This window comes from Bidens hawaiensis, unplaced genomic scaffold (genome assembly GCF_021521415.1).
Source record: "Bidens hawaiensis isolate Kalapana, Puna unplaced genomic scaffold, B.hawaiensis_p1.1 tig00004327_1, whole genome shotgun sequence".
Lineage (NCBI taxonomy): Eukaryota > Viridiplantae > Streptophyta > Magnoliopsida > Asterales > Asteraceae > Bidens > Bidens hawaiensis.
The window spans coordinates 1,470,598-1,491,978 of NW_027491261.1; the positions used below are offsets into that span (position 1 = coordinate 1,470,598).

Sequence of the window (21,381 nt, forward strand, 5' to 3'; positions counted from 1 at the left end):
CAAAGTATGCCATAAATATAAGATTCACTCGGGGGGTGTTTGGGAAGTAAGTGGAGGAAGTTGGGAGAAGAAGAAGAGAAGAAGGAGAAGGAGATAAAGGAAAGGATGGAATACGCTTCATGGTTAAAATATCAGTATAAACAGACTAGTATTTTTATTCCTATAAACCAGGAAAGGTCAAAGAACCGTTCATGGGAAGACATGAGACGCGAATACCGGGAAAGGGTGTTTGGAGTGAAGGACTGAAGATAGAAGACCAAGACCTAGCAATATTCGAGGAGGAGTTTGTTGGAGCATAACGTCTATAGCTAGGGTCTTGTATTGATTTTGATGTATTGAATGTAATTAGTATGTAATGTCAGCGCATAAGCTATGCGCCGCTTAACATGTACACCCATAAGGTGATTTTCAAGTCTATAAATAGTTGATGGACTTATGCGTTTTTAGAATATTGGTCAGAGAGCTTGTGAGAGAGATTGAGTGATATTGTACTATGATACTGTCAGAATCAGTTGTATTGATCCTTTGAAGTGAATATAATGGATGTTAAAGTTTCTTGTGTGTTTTCGACCTCGTTGGATTCCGCACTTTGAGGTTCAAATCCAATAACTACATTGTCGATTCTACGTACGCACACGTCTACGACACCTTTCAGTAATGTCTAACCATAACTCGGTTTATACATAGTACCCTAACTTGATAGTGAAGACATTACCAAATATAATAAAACCCTAATTGCAACCCTATAAACTCATTATGTGCTAACGAACCCCACGGCCCAATAAATTTAATCAGATCATCTACATGTGACAAACCTATTAAGATTATTGTTGGACTCGGTATGCCTAAGACACATATTATAATTGATGTGGCTAGTACGTTATGATCCAAGTCGGGTCATACCCAATAACAAGCTAGACAAACACCAATTATATTTGTTTATATATGATATGATCATAAGTAAATAAATATTGACACTTATATTATTTGGAAAAGGGTTTCTAAATACAATGTACTTGTGAAATGAATAAATCATATGGATGATTTATATTTTGAGAGAGAACATTCCATAGTGTTATTTAAGATGATTAAATAACAATATGTGAAAATGGTTACCTAGCATGTTGCCTATATGTTGTGTTACACTTATAAGTAATAAGTTTTATAACACAAATATATAAATGAGAGGTTAAAAAAAATAATAATAATAACAAGGAAGGAATCTCTTTCTCTCTTATTATTTTATTGTTATTTCAAATGTTAGTGGAGACATGCACTGTTTCTAATTGGTGCCATGGGTGGTGCCAAAAGATACACACTTACTTCCTCTTTCACTCTCATTTTTTTTTTTTTGCAAGTAACAAAAAAAAGTTTTCTACTCTCTCTCTTTTCTCTCTAATTTTCGGCCAAGGGAGGAAGAAAATTTTTGAGTGCAAATCCTAGCTACAAGGTGTTTGCTTGAAGGCTTGAAGGGTATACAAGCTTGAGGAACTCCTATCTTGAAGTTCTAGCCTACCATTCATCATCCCTTTCACATTTCCTTGGTTTTGAAAGGTAGTCTTAACATGCATGGACTTATAGTGACATGCATGTGTTTGATAGTATGTATTTCGTATTTGGATCTGGGTTTGGGTTTTGCATGTATAAAATTGGTTTTATACACTATAAACTAACAAGATTTAAAACATTTATCCGCTACATTTTTGATAAAAATAAGGTTTTATCACTTTGATAATCTTGTTAAAACCTAACAATGAAAATTATATACAACATCATCTTACAACATCCATTTTTCTTTAATGAATTCCATCGACGTACTTTTAACATTAATATATTAAAACTATTTAGGTAGAAGAAACAACCGCAACGATGCATGCGGCATATGGGCCCAACGGAGGAAGCAATAATGTTAATCAATCCAACCCCACCCTAACTTACATAAGACTTTCAGCTCTGCTTAAACTAGACTAGATCCCTAAAAAGAATGTACCAGTAGGTGTCAACTAAGGCTTGCCCACACTGACACACACAAATTGACTTTCATCATCCAACTTTCTATTCCAAGTGGATCTCAAACTTGTACACATATTTTATGTGGAATAATTTCTAACATAATAACAGAGAGAAGGTTTTCGACTGACAATTGAATTAGCTTATGGTTTAAAAATTAAAAGTATAATCTATTAAAGCTTAAGGGTATGTTTGGTAAAATTAGCAGGTGGCTGTTAACTGTAAGCTGATAGCTGGTAGTTGTAACTGGTAGCTATTACCTGTAGTTTTATAGATATATTTAGGTCTTTGGTAGCGTAGTTGTAGCTGGTAGCTATTAGTTGAAACTTTTAATAAAACTAGTTGGGTGCCCATGCAGTGCCGCGGAGCGGGAGTGCAACTTGACATCAACCACATAATCAGTGTCGGTACATGATTCACCTATGAGAGTGCACACATAACCCGAATGTAGACGCGTAATTCGTGCAAGGTGGTATGCGTGTAACCGGTGGCGAAAATCAAGAAAGAAAGCTGAAATATATTGTAATTTCAAATAGATAATTTTTTAAACCAACCTGTTTTGATATGAATCACGTTCCGACCCGACACTGTTCTAATCTAAAACATGTTCTGACATGTCCCCTTTCGACTCAAAACCGTACCGACACGAACGCAACTAGATTAACCATTTATGTATCGACTCGTTCCCATCCTAATTTGGTCTTACACATTACCCAAGCTTGCCTGAGTTGACTTGTTGCCGATCCTAATCGGTAATCACGAAATATGTTAATTTTTTTAAGTTAAAGAAGTATAGCAATGTCATACTCAAATTAAAGACAATAAAATGCTCGTTTTTATGATCTAATTTTTTTTAAAAAAAATATTAGCGTGCGAAAAAATTATGGTCTCTTAAAAATCATGGGCATAGTTGGTTTTAAATAAGAGTTAAATATGTAACCATTATATAAATTAACAAAAGTTGTTAAAAGTTTAATTACCAAGCTTGTAAAATTTTAAATAGAAAAGCTACAAGTTTTTTCTCAAAAGCTAGTAGTCGGAGCTTTTAGCTTTAAGTTTTTTCTTCTAATTTAAAAACTTTAAGCTACCTCAATCAAATAAGACTTTTTATTAAATATAAGCTTTTTATTTAAAAATTATAACTAAAAACTGCTAAAAACTATTTGCCAAACATACCCTAAAGTGGAATCTCCTAAATTGGAATCGCTTGGGTAGTGGATTTAGTTCTCAAAAATTACTTTGTATACCCAATAAAATGGGTGAAATAGTTATAAATTGTGATAACACACTAAATTATTACGCAAACAAATAAACAAAATTTTCAAATAGTTAATTTATTTTGAAAACAGCACACTAAATGTTGTATCACTTACACGTATACACATATGTACTGTTATACACATGTACTGTTGTACTTTTGTTTCATCGTTTTTTATCAACTTAAATACTTAAATATAGGGATGAGCAAATTCGGTACTGGTATCTGTATCGATACTTAAATTGGTATTGATTTGGTACCAAATTTTTGAGTTTCGGTATTGGGATCGGTACCGGTATTTTCTGAATTCTTTACCTTTGATACTGTACCGTCCCAGAACCGGTACCGAACCGAAGATTTCAGTATTGGTACTGGTACAAAAAATTTACGATTTTTAAAACCGGAATTTTCGAGACCGGGGCCGGTCGGTACCGGTACGTACGGTACCGATCTCATCCTACTTAAATATATGTTTTTTAGTAACCTACAGATGATACCAAATAGGTACAGAGAATATAACATAAAAATGACATGCATTATACATAAAACAAAATATCAAAGTAATCAAACAAAGGTAATTTTTTTCTTTGAATAAATATGAAAGTGAAACAATAAAGATTACATTTATATTATTTATTTTTAAAATTTTTAAATATTAAAAAGTATAGTGTTTGTTTTATTCTATATGTTCTCGTAATAATTGGAGTTTTTCGTAATTCTCTCCATATACATACACATAAAGGTTAAGCTTATACAACCCTGAGTTTAAGATTAGTGTGAACACCTTTTAACTTCATCTAATTATACTTTTATGGAAGGCTATGATTGTTTCTTGGCTAACTTAAGGGTAGAATTGATCACATATTCAAAAATTTTGGCACACCTTTTTTACTTTTCTTAATCACTCATTAAACCTCTATTATTTTATGGCGAATTCGAAGATAATAAATATAAAATGCGATCAAAATGAAAATTGAAGGACAAACAGCTGGATCTAAACTGGATATGTACGTGGATAGACTTCTCTTAATTGCCCTCACTTGGAAACATTTCACAAGCATATTAGTCAAAATCGGCCGAGAAGAGAAAAAAAAACAAAATAAAATAGAACATATCAATGTAAAAAAGCCAACACATGTAGTGTGATTAACAACATGCATGGCATATACTAAAACATAATCACCAACACATACAATGTACTCATCAACACATAAAAACTAGTGTTATCACCAATGTATAGACATAATAAGAATGCATATACATCCTATGAAACAAAATTAGACTAAATATCGTTAGTAAAACAATGTATGCAGCAATGATTACGCTAAGGTATATTCAGCAACACGTTGGATAACCACCAAGCATGCAATGTACTAAAATCCATACGTTGTGTATCTACATGATATGCAGCACTAATGACTACAATAATATAACACAAGTTACATATTTAGTGTACTCCTTGGTATTATATGTACACACACCGATTCATCAATATTACACTGAATTTGTAAGATCATTTTATTTCCCTCTCCCTTTCCTCTTTACCAATCTCTCCTTTCTCTCTAAATATATTTGTATAATGTAGGATAGCATTAGTTAGCTATAACCATAGCACAAAACTACACATGCGGTGATGAAGACAAATGTATAGCATTAAGTTTCTAATTAACCCTAGGATTCCAAATCGGTCTTTACACTATAAAATGAATTAGTATATACTAATTTGTCAGCTAAGACATGCTACAAGTACATGCAATTAGCTCAGATATTGTCCTCCCAAATATAACATGCATAGACATATGAAAGTCAATATATATATATATATATATATATATATATATATATATAAGAATGATTCTCTTAATTAATATTACTAAGTAAGTTTCATTATTTATGTGACTACTTGAAAGGGTTGGTGTAATCCTTGCTTCCTTCACCGGGCATCGAATTCCATTCCCATAGCCTATCAGGAAATGTCACTTGAACCTCCCCGGCCAAGTTATTAAGAGCAAGAAGTGATGGTTGTTGTTGCGGTTGTGGTTGCAGTTGTGGTTGTAGTTGCGGTTGTAAAAGCATATTATTAGAAAGTTTATGTTGATAGTTCTGAACATGAAAAGCCTGAGAAGCCACATTATTGACCGAAGCTTGTTGATAGTTTATGATTCTATGGAGGTCATCGATGGTGTTGGGGAATATCGATGGTGTATGTGGCGGTAACGTGGCGTTGATGGTCGGGAATGATGTAGCATAGTTACTATAAGATGGAGTTACGGTGCTTGAAAGGCCTAAATTGGTTCCTACAATGTCTGTGGTGCTACTACCACTTGTTTCACTTAACTTATCTTCATTTTGATTAGAATTTTGGCCTTCATTGGAATGGTAACTCAGCATGTTATTGGAATTGTGTCTCTTGTCAGCATTAGAAAGTCTTGATGATGTAGCCCTAGTTGTTGGTAGAGTTCTAGGGACAGATGGGTGGTCTTCTACTCCAGGCCGTTTGTAAACCCTACAAAGTGAAATCTCAGCCTGCAAAATAATAATATAAAAAATAGATACATCACTATAACATGCATTAAAACCTAGCGGTGGTAGTAGTAATTATGAATGATGAATAGAATGGGACAAGCATTTAAAGCTAGCGGTGATATTGGTCATCTGGTCAAACTACACTTTAAATTCTTTGATAAGATGAGACATAAATCCCCACAAACTATAATTATAAACAATAGCAAGCATTCATTCGAGTTAATTCCATTATAATTAATAAAGTTCAATTCATCATGCACCTTCATAAAATGGAAAATCAAGCTAGGGTTGTCATTCATGTTTTCCAAATTGATGTTTTTACAATAATTTCAGTATTCCTTTGATTTATAGGTAGTTTAAAGTTTGGGTAAGTTTTTATAGGCATTTTCTAAAAGCTCTTATACATTTACACATACTACAATGAATTTCTGGTTTGATAAGTGAGCATAGATAAAGATAAAGATAAAACCAGCGAACTCTTGTGATCCCGTTCCGTGTAGAATCACTAGCTAGAGTTACTTGAGGATTGGGCTTGCTGATTTTATCTTTATCCATTTCTCTTGTTAGACTACAACTCCATAAGTTTGCTTGCCGCCTCAGCGAATTTGCATGAGTTCACATAATAACTTTCCGAAAATGCATAGAATATTTACCCAAAACTCTAACCACCTACAAGTCATAAAAATTCATAATTTGTTTTACAAAATATTTTAATATTATCAGGGTTTGAAGTTTCTTGGATCACACAGTGTTGATCAATTTGGTTCCTTGGTTTTCTTTGGTAGAAATCATTTCTTTTTGCTTAGCAAGTTGAGGGGAGAAATGAAACTAATTAAGAAAAGTTGGTACCTTTTGTAATCTTTCAGTTTCATGCTGAGGCAAGCGATACTCATTCATGATCCAACTTGTTCGAATGCCCTTGGGAGCTTTTCCGGAGTAAAAGACTAACGTTTTCTTTAACCCGATGGATCTGAAATTCTCGGTTCGTATCATTCTATCGGCTCCGGTAGCTTTCCAATAGCCTGAAGTTGTCACACGGTTTGGTCGATCCCCGTTTCGGTACTTCCTATCTCGTGGAACATAGAAAAACCATTCTTTTTCTCCAATTGCTGCTAACGCTAAAATACAAGAAACAAATCCCAAATAAGCCCACATGTAAAGATAAATCAAAATGGAAAATCATGCTAGCTACAAATAGGGTTTGTTTCAATGACCAAGAGCAATGTTTGTTGAACAAAGGGAAATGAAAAGTGTAAAACATGTGGATGGAAGAAGAATAATTTCACTCATGCCTTCAGATATATTTTATGTTAGAATTCAAAAGGAAATTCAAATTCATGTAGGAAATCAAGTCAACACAAGAAATACTGCGTACAATTGTTCAATTACTTGGCAACAAACAAGATTCATTGACCGGAACATATGATGAATGTTGACAAAATTAAATGAAAAAACTAATAAGAAAACAAAATCCACACAGTGAAGGGAGAAATCCCAATCCACACCACACATAATTTTGCATAATTTCGTTAAGGGGATATGATATTAACTCAAAATCTAGCAAATTACATAAATTTTGAAGAAAACCACACACTCACATCGTCATTAGCTGAGTAAAATAAGTTCATGAAGATCTATCCCTAGAAGAAGAAGAAGAAGAAGAAGAAGAAGAAGAAGAAGAAGAGACGATGCCAATGGTGATTTATTAATATGATGATGATGATGATGATAAATCTAATTACAAAACAGTCTGGTAACCTTAATTAGTACCCAGAAAACTATGAAACAAAACCACACTCAAAAGCCTCTGTAGCTCGAAAGTGATGTAGATGGTGTTCATGATGAACACATCATTTTGCAGAGTTTAAAATTAAAAAAGTCCTAAAAGAATTGTAACCCACTTAATTATAAAACTTAGCAAATAACCACTACCATGATGATGGCAACACAAAATCGTTGCACTTTAGGTTTAACTGATTATGAAAAAGAGACAAACTAATTTTGAAGATATATAGCGGGTGGGTAGGTATATGTAGGCTTTATAAGTAAGAAAAGAAGAGAAAACTTAAGTACCAGGAAGCTCCCAAGGATCACAACGATAAAGATCAAGAAAAGTGATGAGTTCGACATTGAACCGCTTGCCCTCTACCTTACGGCGAAGGTAGAATTCAACAAGCTCTTCCTCCGTTGGATGAAATCTAAAACCTGGCATCACCATGTCGTTTTCATGATCATCCTCAGCCTCTCCTTGTTGCTTATTTTTACTCCTGCTCATATCGTCTTCCTGCTGGTTGTTCATCATTATTATTATTTAACTTTATTAATTTCTCCTATACCCGTCAACTACTGATGGATGGTCTTGCCTTTTATAGATGCCGATAATATGTAATCCCTCATTTTTATTTTATGATTAAAATAATAAACTCCTATACATACAAATAATAGACCAGTTGAAGAAGACTTAACTGTTTTTCTTTCTTTCTTTTAATGATTTTATTTTATTTTAATACGTACATTAACAAAAAAAAAATCATTTGTTAAAATACCGAGACATGTAATATTGGTTAGAACCGAAGGAAGTACACATAATTACATAAGTTTTTCAAAATTAATTTTATAAAAGAAAACTAAACTTGTTTTTCTATACACTATAAATGATATTTTGTAGATTTTCTTTTGTATTTTTCTGGATGTATTTTGTAGTTATGTAACAACAAATAAGTTGATGAAAACCTTGCTAAATACCAACGAACTTATCCAATGGTAGGTCTGCAAATAAATAAATAAATAACCAATACATACACACACATTATATAATTGCCTATAAAAAATATTATGCGTGTCCCCTTTAATTATCATGCCACCAGATTGCTTTAATTCTAAATAGTGAGCTTTCATTATTTCGACCAGTTTAAGTTAAAAAAAAAATAAGCGGGTCATGTGTCTCGTTAAACCCGGATGGTCCTTAAACGGATTATATCTCATTTGTTTGTGAATCTCTTTCATCATCAAACAATAATTTTCGTGTGTAATAGGTATCGCTAAACCCGGCCCTTAAACGGGTTATAATTAACGTCTTAATTATTTGTAAAACCTTTTCATCATCAAACAATAATTTTTATGGGTCATGAGTCTCACCAAACCGGACAGCCCTTAAACGAGTTATAGCATCCCGTTTATTTGTGAAACTCTTTCATTATCAAACCCTAGTTTAATTTCTCTCATCAGCTACATATATATTCTCCATCGTCGGTTTATCCTCCCATCACCGGTTAACTTCCGATTACAACCCACCATCGACAACCTCCTCTCTCATGCGTCAACCACCATTGTCACCTATATACACCGCCCCTTCTTTATTGGATTTATCATGAGTTGCCGAATGAACACCGGTTAATCGGCCATCGATTCATATCTCACTACAAAAAAATTGGCCTAAGCCAACCTTTATTTTACACAAAAAGCTGCATTAGACCAAATGCAACCCTTTTATCAGATAACGCAACTGTTTTTATCAAATGCAACATTTTTAAAACGTTGCATTTGAAAAAACAGTTGCGTTATCTAACAAAAATGTTGCATTACGTTTATTGCAACTTCACCTTCCCACCTTTTTTTATTTATAAAACCTTATCTAGGTCACCCTACTTTTATCTTCATCACTCATACCACCACGTCAAATTTGATTCCAGACCTAGAATGACTGTCACTGATAGCATATTACTAACATAATATGCTATCATAAACATATAAATTTATGCATGATTTAGATCTTGATGTCATAAACATCTTCCTCAACAACATCTTGGTTCCCCAAAATATCACATTGATTCATCATACATCATGTTATCATACATTCGTGTTACTTCACGGTCACGGTTGTGATACCCATGACCCACTTATTGTAATTTAAATGGGTTAAATGATTGAGAGCTCGTCATTTATAATCTAAGCAACCTGGTGGCACGATGTTAGGGGGGGGGGGGGGGGGTAGTGACCAGAAAATGACACGTAAGATTTTTTTGTTGACATGCAATTATATAGTGTATAGCTATTGTATGATAGTACGTACGTCTCCACACTAGTTAAAACTATAAGATGTATGAAATACACTATAAAATCAAAGGTGACTAGGGCAATACATAGATTATAGAACCAAACTATATTAGGGTGTATTTGATCCCATAATTAATTTGCCTTCTATAGTAGTGAATAAAGGCATATTTAACGTCAACATATTTACTATCTCATTATACGGTGGTTGGTTTAACTACTAGGCTAATTGTCCTGGTGTAATGTATACCCTCGGCATTATAAAAACCCTTGGCAACAAATGGACTTTATATCGATTAACAAATCCATCAGGGTACCTCTTAGTCATGTAAAAGTTTTAGTGTGGTTAATAGAAAATCGATTAGAAAGATCTACATAGGTTTGGTGGGGTTACATGTAGGAGTGGTTTATAGTAGAAAATGACATCTCAAAAATAGATCAAGCTAGAGGGGTGGCCACAGTGGACGTTACCCATTAGCGGTGGGTTTGGACCTTTCTTTATTAACATTTAATAATTAAAATTTATTTTATTATTCGTCATGTAAGTAATTGTTTTATTTAGTCGTTTTTGGTAGTATATAGTTTCTGTTCGTTTGTTTCCAAATTCTACATAAAAGTCACCAAGTCACCAATATTTTGGTATAAAAAGTTTACCAAATAAAAAGATCAAATTTAACTATATTATTAAATCAAGATGGTTTTTTCACATGACATTATTTTAGGGCATTCACATGAAATACCACGTAAATGTTATCCACGTAAATGTCATGTGAGCAGTTTTCAATTTTATCAAGCTAATCAATTATATTATATTAGGAAATCCCAATAAACAAATTATAGAAATATTATAGATGAATGCATATGTAAGCTATTTCGTTAAATACCCTATTAGTATCTTAACATTTCTCGTAATCACACGGTTCAATATCCAATGTTGTACTTAAAGGGGTTTTTAGAGATTTATGAATTGTAAAATTCTGTTTATCATTATATATATATCTTAATTATCCATAAGGAATGCTATTATGCATATTATTAAATTTAACTATTTTGTTATATTTTTTTAACCACCCGTGTATCACACGGGCTCTATCCTAGTGAATCAATCAAACGAGGGGAATACAAATAATATAATTGTACATATTTTATTTAATTATTTCAGTAATATTAAGGAATTGGATTTTATTAATTCTATCTTTTGGAAGTTAGCCGATAATAATTTCACATCAGAAAATTGTTATCACTAGCTTCGCCTTTCACACTATTTGTTTTTATCCCCCCCCCCCCCCCCCCACCCCCCAAGCTAAAAAAAAGACTTAACTCCGCTATTTTTTTTTCCAGATTTAAACTGATGTTTTAGGAATTTTAATTAAAAGAATGATACAACTCGATTGATGTAAAAGTTATCTCAAAACAACCCTCTAAACGGCTTCAGTTTTGTTAATTTAAAATTGAAACACGTGAATTGAAACACCATTTCAAGGTTAATTTAAATCAACCAGCACATATCATTATTCTGATTTGTAGTCCTAAACCATTAGTTTGAAATCAACGTGGATCCAATGAAAACTAATTATGTGAAAGGTCGGACCGATGATAATAATTTTCTAAAATAGAATTGTTATCGGCCAACCTAAAATCGGTGGAATTAAGAAAATCCAATTTTCCTAAAATTAACATTATATGAAATATGGAATGTAGTATTTGAATTTGATACAAAAAAGAGCAAGAAACATGGACATATATAGTTTGCAAGGCTTTGTGGAATTTGCTTGTGGAGTGTATTTTCTTTGTTTTGTTCTTTTATGGGTCTGCATAGTCAAGTGAAGCCCGTGACCCCAATCGCAAACACAACTGTCTTTTATTTATTTATCATTTATTTTTCTTTTTAATCATATAACGTTTCCTGACATTAAATAACAGAAATCTAAATCCCATTTTTGAAAAGAAACATTAATCATTTGCCAGTATTAAATGAAATTTGACCAAGTGAAAAGCGGTCGCTAAAGTTTCAAATATCGACTCTTAACAATTTTAGTGTTAAATCGCGATCTAATACATTCCATATTTTTTGAATTCGGTTTCTAAAATACTCTGAATTTTAAAATCCAACAAAACTAGCTGACTTTATACTTAACGAAGATGTGATAAGAAAGAAAGACTCGAAGGACCCTTAATTCTACTTATTTTGTTTTTTACGGTCATCTCTAATTCTGCTTATTTTAATATTTTTAGTGCCAAGTCGTCTCCAAATAGAGGTATAGTTGATTAATAACCTAGAATGAGTATATTGTATGTCAAAGATATCTTTGTTCTATACTTGCTTTATTAGCATGACAAATATTTACCATATTTTTTTCTTTTATTTTGTCCTTTATTCCCAATATGAGTTTTATTTCGAATTCTTTGCTGATCTGATAATTGAATAATTTTCTTTTGAAATCCAATTATACATAGGAGATACAAAGAGGCATATTCACGAACTTTTTTATGGGTCACTAAAAATAGTTTTTGGTATGCAGTAACGACAGAGAGAATGAAATGATTCATTACGTGAGAATAAAAAAAATGGTGTTTCGTTGCTTAATGAAATGGAATCATCCATTACACATGAAATCTCATTCTATCAAAACCATTTATTCTCAACCCCTTCTTTTTTTTCATTATATTCCTCCTTCACACACAACCACTTAACAACAACCACCACCACCAATACCATTGCCGCCACCACTACCGCCGCCACCATCGTGACTGCCACCATCATTGTTGTAACCACCACAACCATTATCACCGCCTTCGCAAGGCCATCACCACCATCACTTTCGCTGCCTGACCACCACCATCAATGTCGCTATCCTACCATTGCCATCCCAATGCTACCACCGCTTGACCACCGCCACCCCCACCCCCACCACACTACCGCCATCACCCCCACCATCGCCACCACTACAGCCATCGCCCTTGTTGCCTGACCGCGACCACCATTTTTGTCACCGGAGCTACCACCGCCGTCCACCATTGTAGCTTTTTTTTTTACTTTGATAAAATAAAATTATTTTGAGATAGGAGTTTTTTTTATTATTTTCATTTCATTCATATGATTTTTTTGGATACCAAACAAAATAAAGTAATACTTGATTTCATTCTTATAGTTTAACCAAACAAAACAAATTATGATTAATTTCATTCCCCTGTCCATTCAATTCCTTCTCCCATTTCATTCCTCCTTCATTCCATTAACTCCAACCAAACATATCCTAATTTTTTATATTATGATATCTTACAACTTTTGATTATATATTTTTTAGTTCTAGTTCTAATCTGTTTATACTAATTCAGAAATAGTTATTGGTTTTTAATACTCTTATGGAAGAAGAAATAGAATGAACAATGGAATTAAACGGATTATTACATTCATTTGTCTTCTTTGGTTACCTATAAAATAAAATGAATTATTGAAAAAAAGAAAATGAATTAAATAGAAATGATAAAAATACTCCTGTCTTGAAATAAAAAATTGCAATGACCCGGTGGTGGTGGCATCGGCGATGGCGATGGTGGTGGTGGTAGCGGCGATGGTTAGGTGGCGGTAGTGGCGGTAGCAATGGTCAAGTGGTGGTGGTGGCGGCGACGACGACGGTAGCTGTGGTGGCGGCAGTGGTTCAGGTGGTGGTGGTTGTCAAGTGGTGTTGTTGAGAGAATATGGTGAAAGAGAAATTGAATGAAAAAAAAAAGATAGGGGGTTAGGAATGAACGATTTTGGTGGAATGGGATTCTTTGTGTAATCGTTGATTTCATTATGTTGACCAGCCAAACTTTTTTTTTCATTCTCTCTCAATGACTCATTTTATTCCCTTTGTCATTTCTGCATACCAAATGCTACCTTAACTTTCACTCATTCGCCGATAACACTATCAACTAACGATTTGTCTCCAACTACATTGAAGTTGTAAATTATTTTCTCCTGTCCCTCCTAAACTTAATGGACCCTAACTTCGTTAGTTTTTTATACCCGCATGACATTTTTACTGATGTGGCATTCATACGTGGCATTTCTGACACCAATAAACCACCAACTTCACCCTTCATCTCTTTTCACTCACAAAACCCTAACTTTTATAACCACCCACCTCCACCACCACTACCCACCACATCTTCATCCTCTACATATCTTTCCTCAAATTAGAGGTTATTATTACACATAAAATCCGAATTACTAAATTAGAGGTTATTACTATCGCATACTTGATAGAAGCTTCGAGCTCTAACATATTAGGCTGTTGATGGAAGATTTCGTGAGAGTTGGAACAAAGCAAATTGATCTTAGCTTTGGAGAGCTGAACCTAGCGTGTGGTCCTGGCTTGCTGGAACACTAACAACAGATTGATGATATCATCGAGTAAGGCAGGGCCAATTTCCTGAGCCATCGATAAAACCCTAGATCTCACTAGATCTCACAACTCGATGGCTTTTAGCTACTTGTTTTGTTTCTTGGAATAAACAACTAGAAAAGGTTGTGAAACATTATTATTGGCTAGGTGGGTGGTGGTAGTTGTGGTGGTGTTGGGATTGGAGTTTATGGTTTATGGAGAAAATTATCATGTGGAGGCATAAGCCCATTATTGTTTTAAAAAAAATGTCACATAGCATGCCATATTAGTAAAAACATGTCACGTCAGTAAAAAAAACTAATGGAGTTAAGGTCCGTTAGGTTGAGGAGTGACTGGAGAAAACAAGTTACAAGTTAAAAGTGGTGGGAGTAGGCCTATAAACGAACCGAACATTCGGGAACTATTCGTGAACCGTTCGGCGGGAAGTTCCTTTATGTTCGTTTATTTAATAAATGAACAAACATGAACATATGTTCCGTACGTTCATTTATGTTCATGAACGTTCGTTTACGTTCGTCTATTTATGTTCGTTTATGTTTTTTTATTTATGTTTGTTTATGTATTAATAGAACATAATTAAATATTATCTAGATAGGTAATCTAATTAAAGGTTTTTATATTTGTAAATTTGTGTTCATTTAATTGTTTTCATTTATGTTCATTTATGTTTGTTTGTGTTCATTTATATTTGTTCATTTATGTTCGTTTATCTTTATTCAGTTATGTTCGTTTAGATTTAAACAAATGAACACAAATATCCATTTTTATATAAACGAACATGAACATAAATATTTGTTCGATTAAGTGTCTGTGTTCTTTTAAATTTAAATGAACGAACACGAGCATGCCTTTGTTTGTGTTCATTCGCTTTGCTAACAGACTTTCATTATTCACATTGATGAATACATTGGTCTCAATCTATAGGCTCTGCCGATTTTATTTGTGTTCATTTGTGTTCATGAACTGTTCGTGAACACATTAATTTCGTTAATGAACGAACACAAACATAAAATCTCATTCGGTAAGTGTTCGTGAACCGTTCGTGAATACATTATTTTCTTACCGAACGAACATGAACAAGGTCTTGTTTGTGTTCGTTCGGTTTGTTTACAACCCTAGGTGGGAGGTAAATCGTTAGTTAGGAGTATTACCAGCCAATAAGTAAAAGCTGGAAATATTAAAAACTAGGATAATGTTAAAATACAAAGGGCCACAAAATAAGACGTGTGAGAAACAATCTAGTCCATTGAGCTTATATTTGAACGGTTGCGATTAATTTAACAAAAAACAAAAAATAAATAAAAATGGCATAAAAGTAATAACCCACATTTGTTAACATTTTCTCTCAACATGCAATACACATGTCAATTCCCACATCATTTTTAAAAGTTATAACTTTTCCATACAACAATTTTTTAAAAAAAAATTCACCATAATAACAAAACGTTTTTTTATCTTTAATATGAGTATCATATTGTTATACAAAATTAAAAAAACAATAGTGGGTTTTTTTATTAATTTTGTTATTGGTTGGTTATTGAGTTTTTTAGTAGGGTTTTCTATGCATTGTGTTATTGGTTTTGATCAGTGTGATTTTCAATTGGCACTCATACTAAAGATAAATTAAAATAAAAATTACATCAATTTGTCTTCTTGTTTTTCATTGTATCTTTCTGCTCATCATTTTTTTGTTCGTCATTGTATCCTTTTACTCATCATTGTGTATTATGTTCGTTGTCTTTTGCTCGAGATTGACATGAGACATTCATTTAATTTGAGAACAAGAGTGTTACATTCATTGTGTATTACGTTCAGATTATTGTGTAACATGCATTTTCTAATGTCTTTTACGTTTAAGGTCATTTTGTAATATATATTCACCATTATGTTTTACGTTTTAAGTATTTGTGTTTTATGTATTTGATAATTTGTTGTTATTTTATCATTATATTTACATATTAAGATTACATAGCGATATTATTAGTATTAAAATTATACAATGATGAGTAGAAAGACACAGTAACGAGAAAAAACACAATGACAGGTAGAAATACACAATGAGACGCTGAAAAACACAATGAAACAATTTTTGTTTTAATTTTTATATAACAAAGTTACTCATACTAAAGATAAAAAAACACTTGTTATTATGGTGATTTTTTTTAAATTATCATATGAAAATGTTATAAACGTTTTAAAACGATTAGGAAATTGACGTGTTCCTAGAATGTGGAGAGAGAAAACATTACTTTTATGCCCTTATCATTTTGGTCCTCACTTGACAATGTCTATTAATTGTAGGTTCTCATACTTCTCTTTTTTGTGAGCTTTTCTAAAATAACTCAACCCTTAAAACCTAAAAATAACCCAATTTAGAAACACAAAACCTATAAATTTTAACAATGTTTCCATAACTTTAGCTCTGCGAATAAGTTTAGCTTCTAGTTATAACAATGCTTGGACGTCTTTTCTTGGTTTGGTATTTGTTTATTTTGCAATCATTTTAAAAATGATAAAAAGCATAGTGTTTTTTTTAATGTATACAAAATGTAAAGCATAATGTTAATATCCCATAGAAATTATAACCTAATTCAAAATTCGGACGTCTATAACATCGTTATACTCTTAATAACTAAAATATGTAATATCTGAAAAATTAAGAAAATTAAAATAAAAAATCTATAATATATATAAATGTGTTGTGAAAACAAGTCTAATAGCCCGAGAATATGAGAAAGAGATGTAGGGAGAAACATAGAGATTTCATCAATAAGGTCTATATTACAATGAGATACAATGAGGTATTTATAGGATGGGAAAACTTGGGAAGGAAACTAATCTATATTAGGTGTTGATAACCATAATATTTAATATATTTATAATACCCCCCTTGGTTAACAACTTAATACGCTTCGATATGCTGCCTCATTAAAAACCTTGTTAGGAAAACCCAGTGGGACAAAACCATAGCTAAGGGAAAAAAAAGTGCAGCGTGTATTGTCTCCTCCTGATTTATATATCCGTTAGAATGGTAAATATCGATCTTCTCTGAAAGCTTCAAAATTTTGGTACACAATCATTTGTGTCTGTGACATCCGTGGCAAAACCGAGTACACCTTAGTACTTACAAACTCGAATAAGCGTTTAACCGCTTATTGCGTAACGAACAAACGAATAACCAAACGGGTCTGGTTATGGTCCGGATATCCCGGGGTGCCATCTATAAGTGATATACGATCTATGCAAGCTAAAATATTAGTAATATGGCCTTAGTTCGATAGCAAACAAGTTAAACGAAAACATGCTCGTTTAACTACCCGCTATAGACTTAAACGCGAAAGATAGTTACAAACCAAGCATTGCATCATCCGTTAAGCCGAAAAAGACTTACCAAACACTTATTTGAAATGTTTTAAGCGATCCGTGAAAATATTTTTGATTTTTACAAACATATAGTATGTTTTTATAATTTTACACAAAAATAGCCGAAAAACACTCGTTTTCGCTCCGTTTGACGCACCCGATAAGTTTTTCGCGCCAAAAACCGAACCCGAAATAAATTTGGACTCGACATTTCATGTTCGGGCACATAAATCGAGAAAAGTGGGCCAAATGGGCCCAAAAGGGACCCAACGAGCCCAGCCCGCCAAAGAAGACTTTTACCCCCGTTTTTATTCTTTCACATTTAAACTAGATCCTTGATATTTTCAGCCTCATTTTCTTGAAAACTCTGGACATATTTGCTGCTCCAGCCAAAAACCTTCAAACCCTAAGGTAAGGGGCTTAAATAAGTAGCTTTTTCACTTGTTTAAACTTGTTTAATACCATAAAAACATGTCTTGGTTACTAAAAATCATTCCTAACCGTGTAAAAATCCTAAAAATGGTCCATAAACATGTTTTAATAATACACATGGTAAGGAACCTGTTTTGATAGTTTTTTTGGCCATAAACACAGATTAAAGGGTTGAAACGACGTTTTTACGGTTCAAAAGTTCGTTTTTGTGCACTAGCCGAAACCCTAAGTTAAAGGGCTGTTCTATTGATGAAACTTGCTTGGTTTGTGATATAGGACTTGTACCTAGCTTTCTTAGAAGCACAAGAACCTGAAAACTTGATTAAAAGGTCGGAAACGAGCCAAACCCGCTAAGGTAATGCCGAAACACTCGCTTACGGGCTATTTAGGTTAAGGTTGTGATGTGCATATTTTTAGGACTTAAAATTTTTCAGGGACATCAGGGACCATGTCAAAAATTCCCTGTTCAAATATGGTAATTTTTTGACCATCCGAGAATATTTGGCGAATTTATTACCGAATTGGGACGTTTATTTGGGAAAAATAGCTAAAATACTTCAAAAATTATGATATTTTTCTGGGAACTCATATTTGATGTATTTTGATCACATATGAATTTTGAGATCATTTGGAGAAGTCTAAAGGTGTTTTGTACATATGCGTTCGTGCGAATTTCTATAGCTGAATTTGGGCCGAAAAGAATATTGAACAAGCTTTTTACATTCTGGAATTGATACAGATTGTTTTGGGACATGATTTGAGTATTCAGGAATTTTTTTGGAATTTTTGGAAATTGTTTGGGGTAAACGGACGATTTTCAGGCGAAATATAGCTGATAAAACGAATTTTTATAAATTAATAAATCAGTAAATAAATTCCAGAAATATTTTTATAAAAATCTACATATTTTAATTGATAAGTGGTTAAATTTTCATAATTTAATGATTAACGGTTAATTAATTATGCTAATCTGAATATTAAACAAATTCAGTTTTTATAACAACCGGCAAGTTCGCGGCTAGTGAACCTGCGAGAAAATCAAAACATCAAGAGTGATAAAAAAATCATATGTTTGGATTAATTAAGTGAAAACGAACTTTTCTATGAGAAACCTGGACAATCCGGATAGATTGTGCGCGTTTCTTCTTAAATCAAACTGAATAAACGGAAACGGGCCCCGAGGCTAATCCGGTACCCCAGTATGTGATCCTTCTTTATAACTTAATTATTTTATTAACCAATACATTTACCCAAGCTTATAATCCCATAACTGTTTTCTGAACGCGTAAACGAACAACTTGGCCCAGCTGGGAAAACGGGAATCTGAGCCAAGTTCAGTTTTAAGTATTAGACATTGAACAACATCACAACCTAAGCCTATTACCACTTTCTAGGCGTTCCAGCTATACCCAGATTAGTTATACAGCCCAGTTTAGTACTGAGATTATAATAATATTAAAATATTAATATTATTATAATATGGACTATAGGGACTAAGTGATAGCAAGGAAAACGAACCCCGAGCTGACCTCGCACTGAGTGCCTACAAAACTGTGAGTTTCATGACCCCATTCTTTAAAATATTTTACGAACTTTTGGGGTGGAAAGCATGTTTATACACGTTATCTATCTGAAAACGGTTCAGGATATAAAATATCTGAACATTTATATATGAAAAGTCCCTACAAACATAATGATTGACTACGTGCTGATGAAAGATGATTATTATCGTTGATTGATATATTGAGTGGAGTTAATACGAATTACAAAACATAATGAAATTACACGTGACAGCATGTTTATACAAACACATTATGTAAAGTTAAACATAACCAATTTGGGAAACAACGTGGTCTGTAATGGCCATGGGGATAACGTGGTCTGTGATGATTATGGGGCTATTGTGGACGGAAGGGGGGCCACAATAGTAATAAACTAAAGTTTAGTATGGCCTATGAGCCAAGTTCTGCTGCAACTTATAAACTAAAGTTGAGTATGGCCTATGAGCCAAGTTCTGCTGCAACTTACTAAACTAAAGTTGAGTATGACCTATGAGCCAAGTTCTGCTGCAACTTATAAACTAAAGTTGAGTATGGCCTATGAGCCTAAACTAAAGTTGAGTATGACCTATGAGCCAAGTTCTGCTGCAACTTATAAACTAAAGTTGAGTATGGCCTATGAGCCAAGTTCTGCTGCAACTTATAAACTAAAGTTGAGTATGGCCTATGAGCCAAGTTGAGTATGTCCTATGAGCCAAGTTCTGCTGCAACTTATAAACTAAAGTTGAGTATGGCCTATGAGCCAAGTTCTGCTGCAACTTATTAAACGAACTAACTTGATTATGACATGAATGTTAAGAAAATAATGTGATTATGCGTATTGTGGGCGGATGGGGAGCCACAGTATTTGGTGATACGTGATAAATATTATATGTGTATATGTGTCTATATACATGCTATGTGATTAGCCGTAGGAAATACTATGTGTAGAATATACTAATTATTTGCGTGTACACTATATAATGTTTGAGTTTACGTGGAATCATTGTGGATGGAAGGGGGACCACAGTGGTTGATGTTAACGCGGAACCGTTGTGGGCGGAAGGGGGGCCACAGTGGTTGAGTTTATGTGGAACCGTTGTGGGAGGAAGGGGGTCCACAGTGGTTGGTTAAACACGGAAATTGGAAACAGGTAGTACGAACAAACAATCACGATTTTACCGAAATTTCGAATTTATATTATAAACTTACATGTGTGCATATGCACACATAAGGATATGGCTGTATATATTTATACACACGTAAATACATATTTTTACATACGCGCGTACATACAAACTATGACTGTGTGGTACGCAGAACTGATTTCGTTAAACTTATGAAACTCACCAACTATTCGTAGTTGACCTATTTTAACATGCTTTTCAGGTAATCAGATATGAGAAGTAATTTCCTGTGCGTTACGTGTCTGACTGATGATTGATGTCGTGGGCATTTGAGTTAGAAGTAAAGTAATTGAAGAACCGGTTTGATTGTATCACCTAGTTTGTAAAAGAGATTAGAACGATGTAATATGTTGTAAATTAGTTAATAATGTTACTTTATGAACAATGTATTTGATAACAGTTGTATCTGTTGCATTTCCGTCTTACGCTTCCGCAAATCGCTTAACGGGGTGTGACAGTGTCTTTGTCCCTTTACTTGCGAATTGTTTTTAGGTTGAACAATGTTGCATGATCTTCACGTGAAAACTTCTATTGCATCATCTCGTAAACATATGCCACCGTATTGATAACCCTGTTGTGTTTTTCTGCATTGACAATACTAGCCAAACTTATTTTGATGAGTT

General features: G+C 33.4%; 1 protein-coding gene across 1 annotated transcript; it reads right to left on the reverse strand.

The window, feature by feature from the left end:
• Positions 1 to 5,124: 5,124 nt before the first annotated feature.
• Positions 5,125 to 8,100, reverse strand: LOC143626261 (transcription factor JUNGBRUNNEN 1-like). Its single transcript, XM_077096405.1, has 3 exons — positions 7,868 to 8,100; positions 6,644 to 6,912; positions 5,125 to 5,794 (listed from the first exon to the last, which is right to left on the reverse strand). Exons 1-3 carry the CDS (start codon positions 8,094 to 8,096, stop codon positions 5,168 to 5,170), a joined length of 1,125 nt encoding a protein of 374 aa, XP_076952520.1. The 5' UTR covers positions 8,097 to 8,100; the 3' UTR covers positions 5,125 to 5,167.
• Positions 8,101 to 21,381: the final 13,281 nt, after the last annotated feature.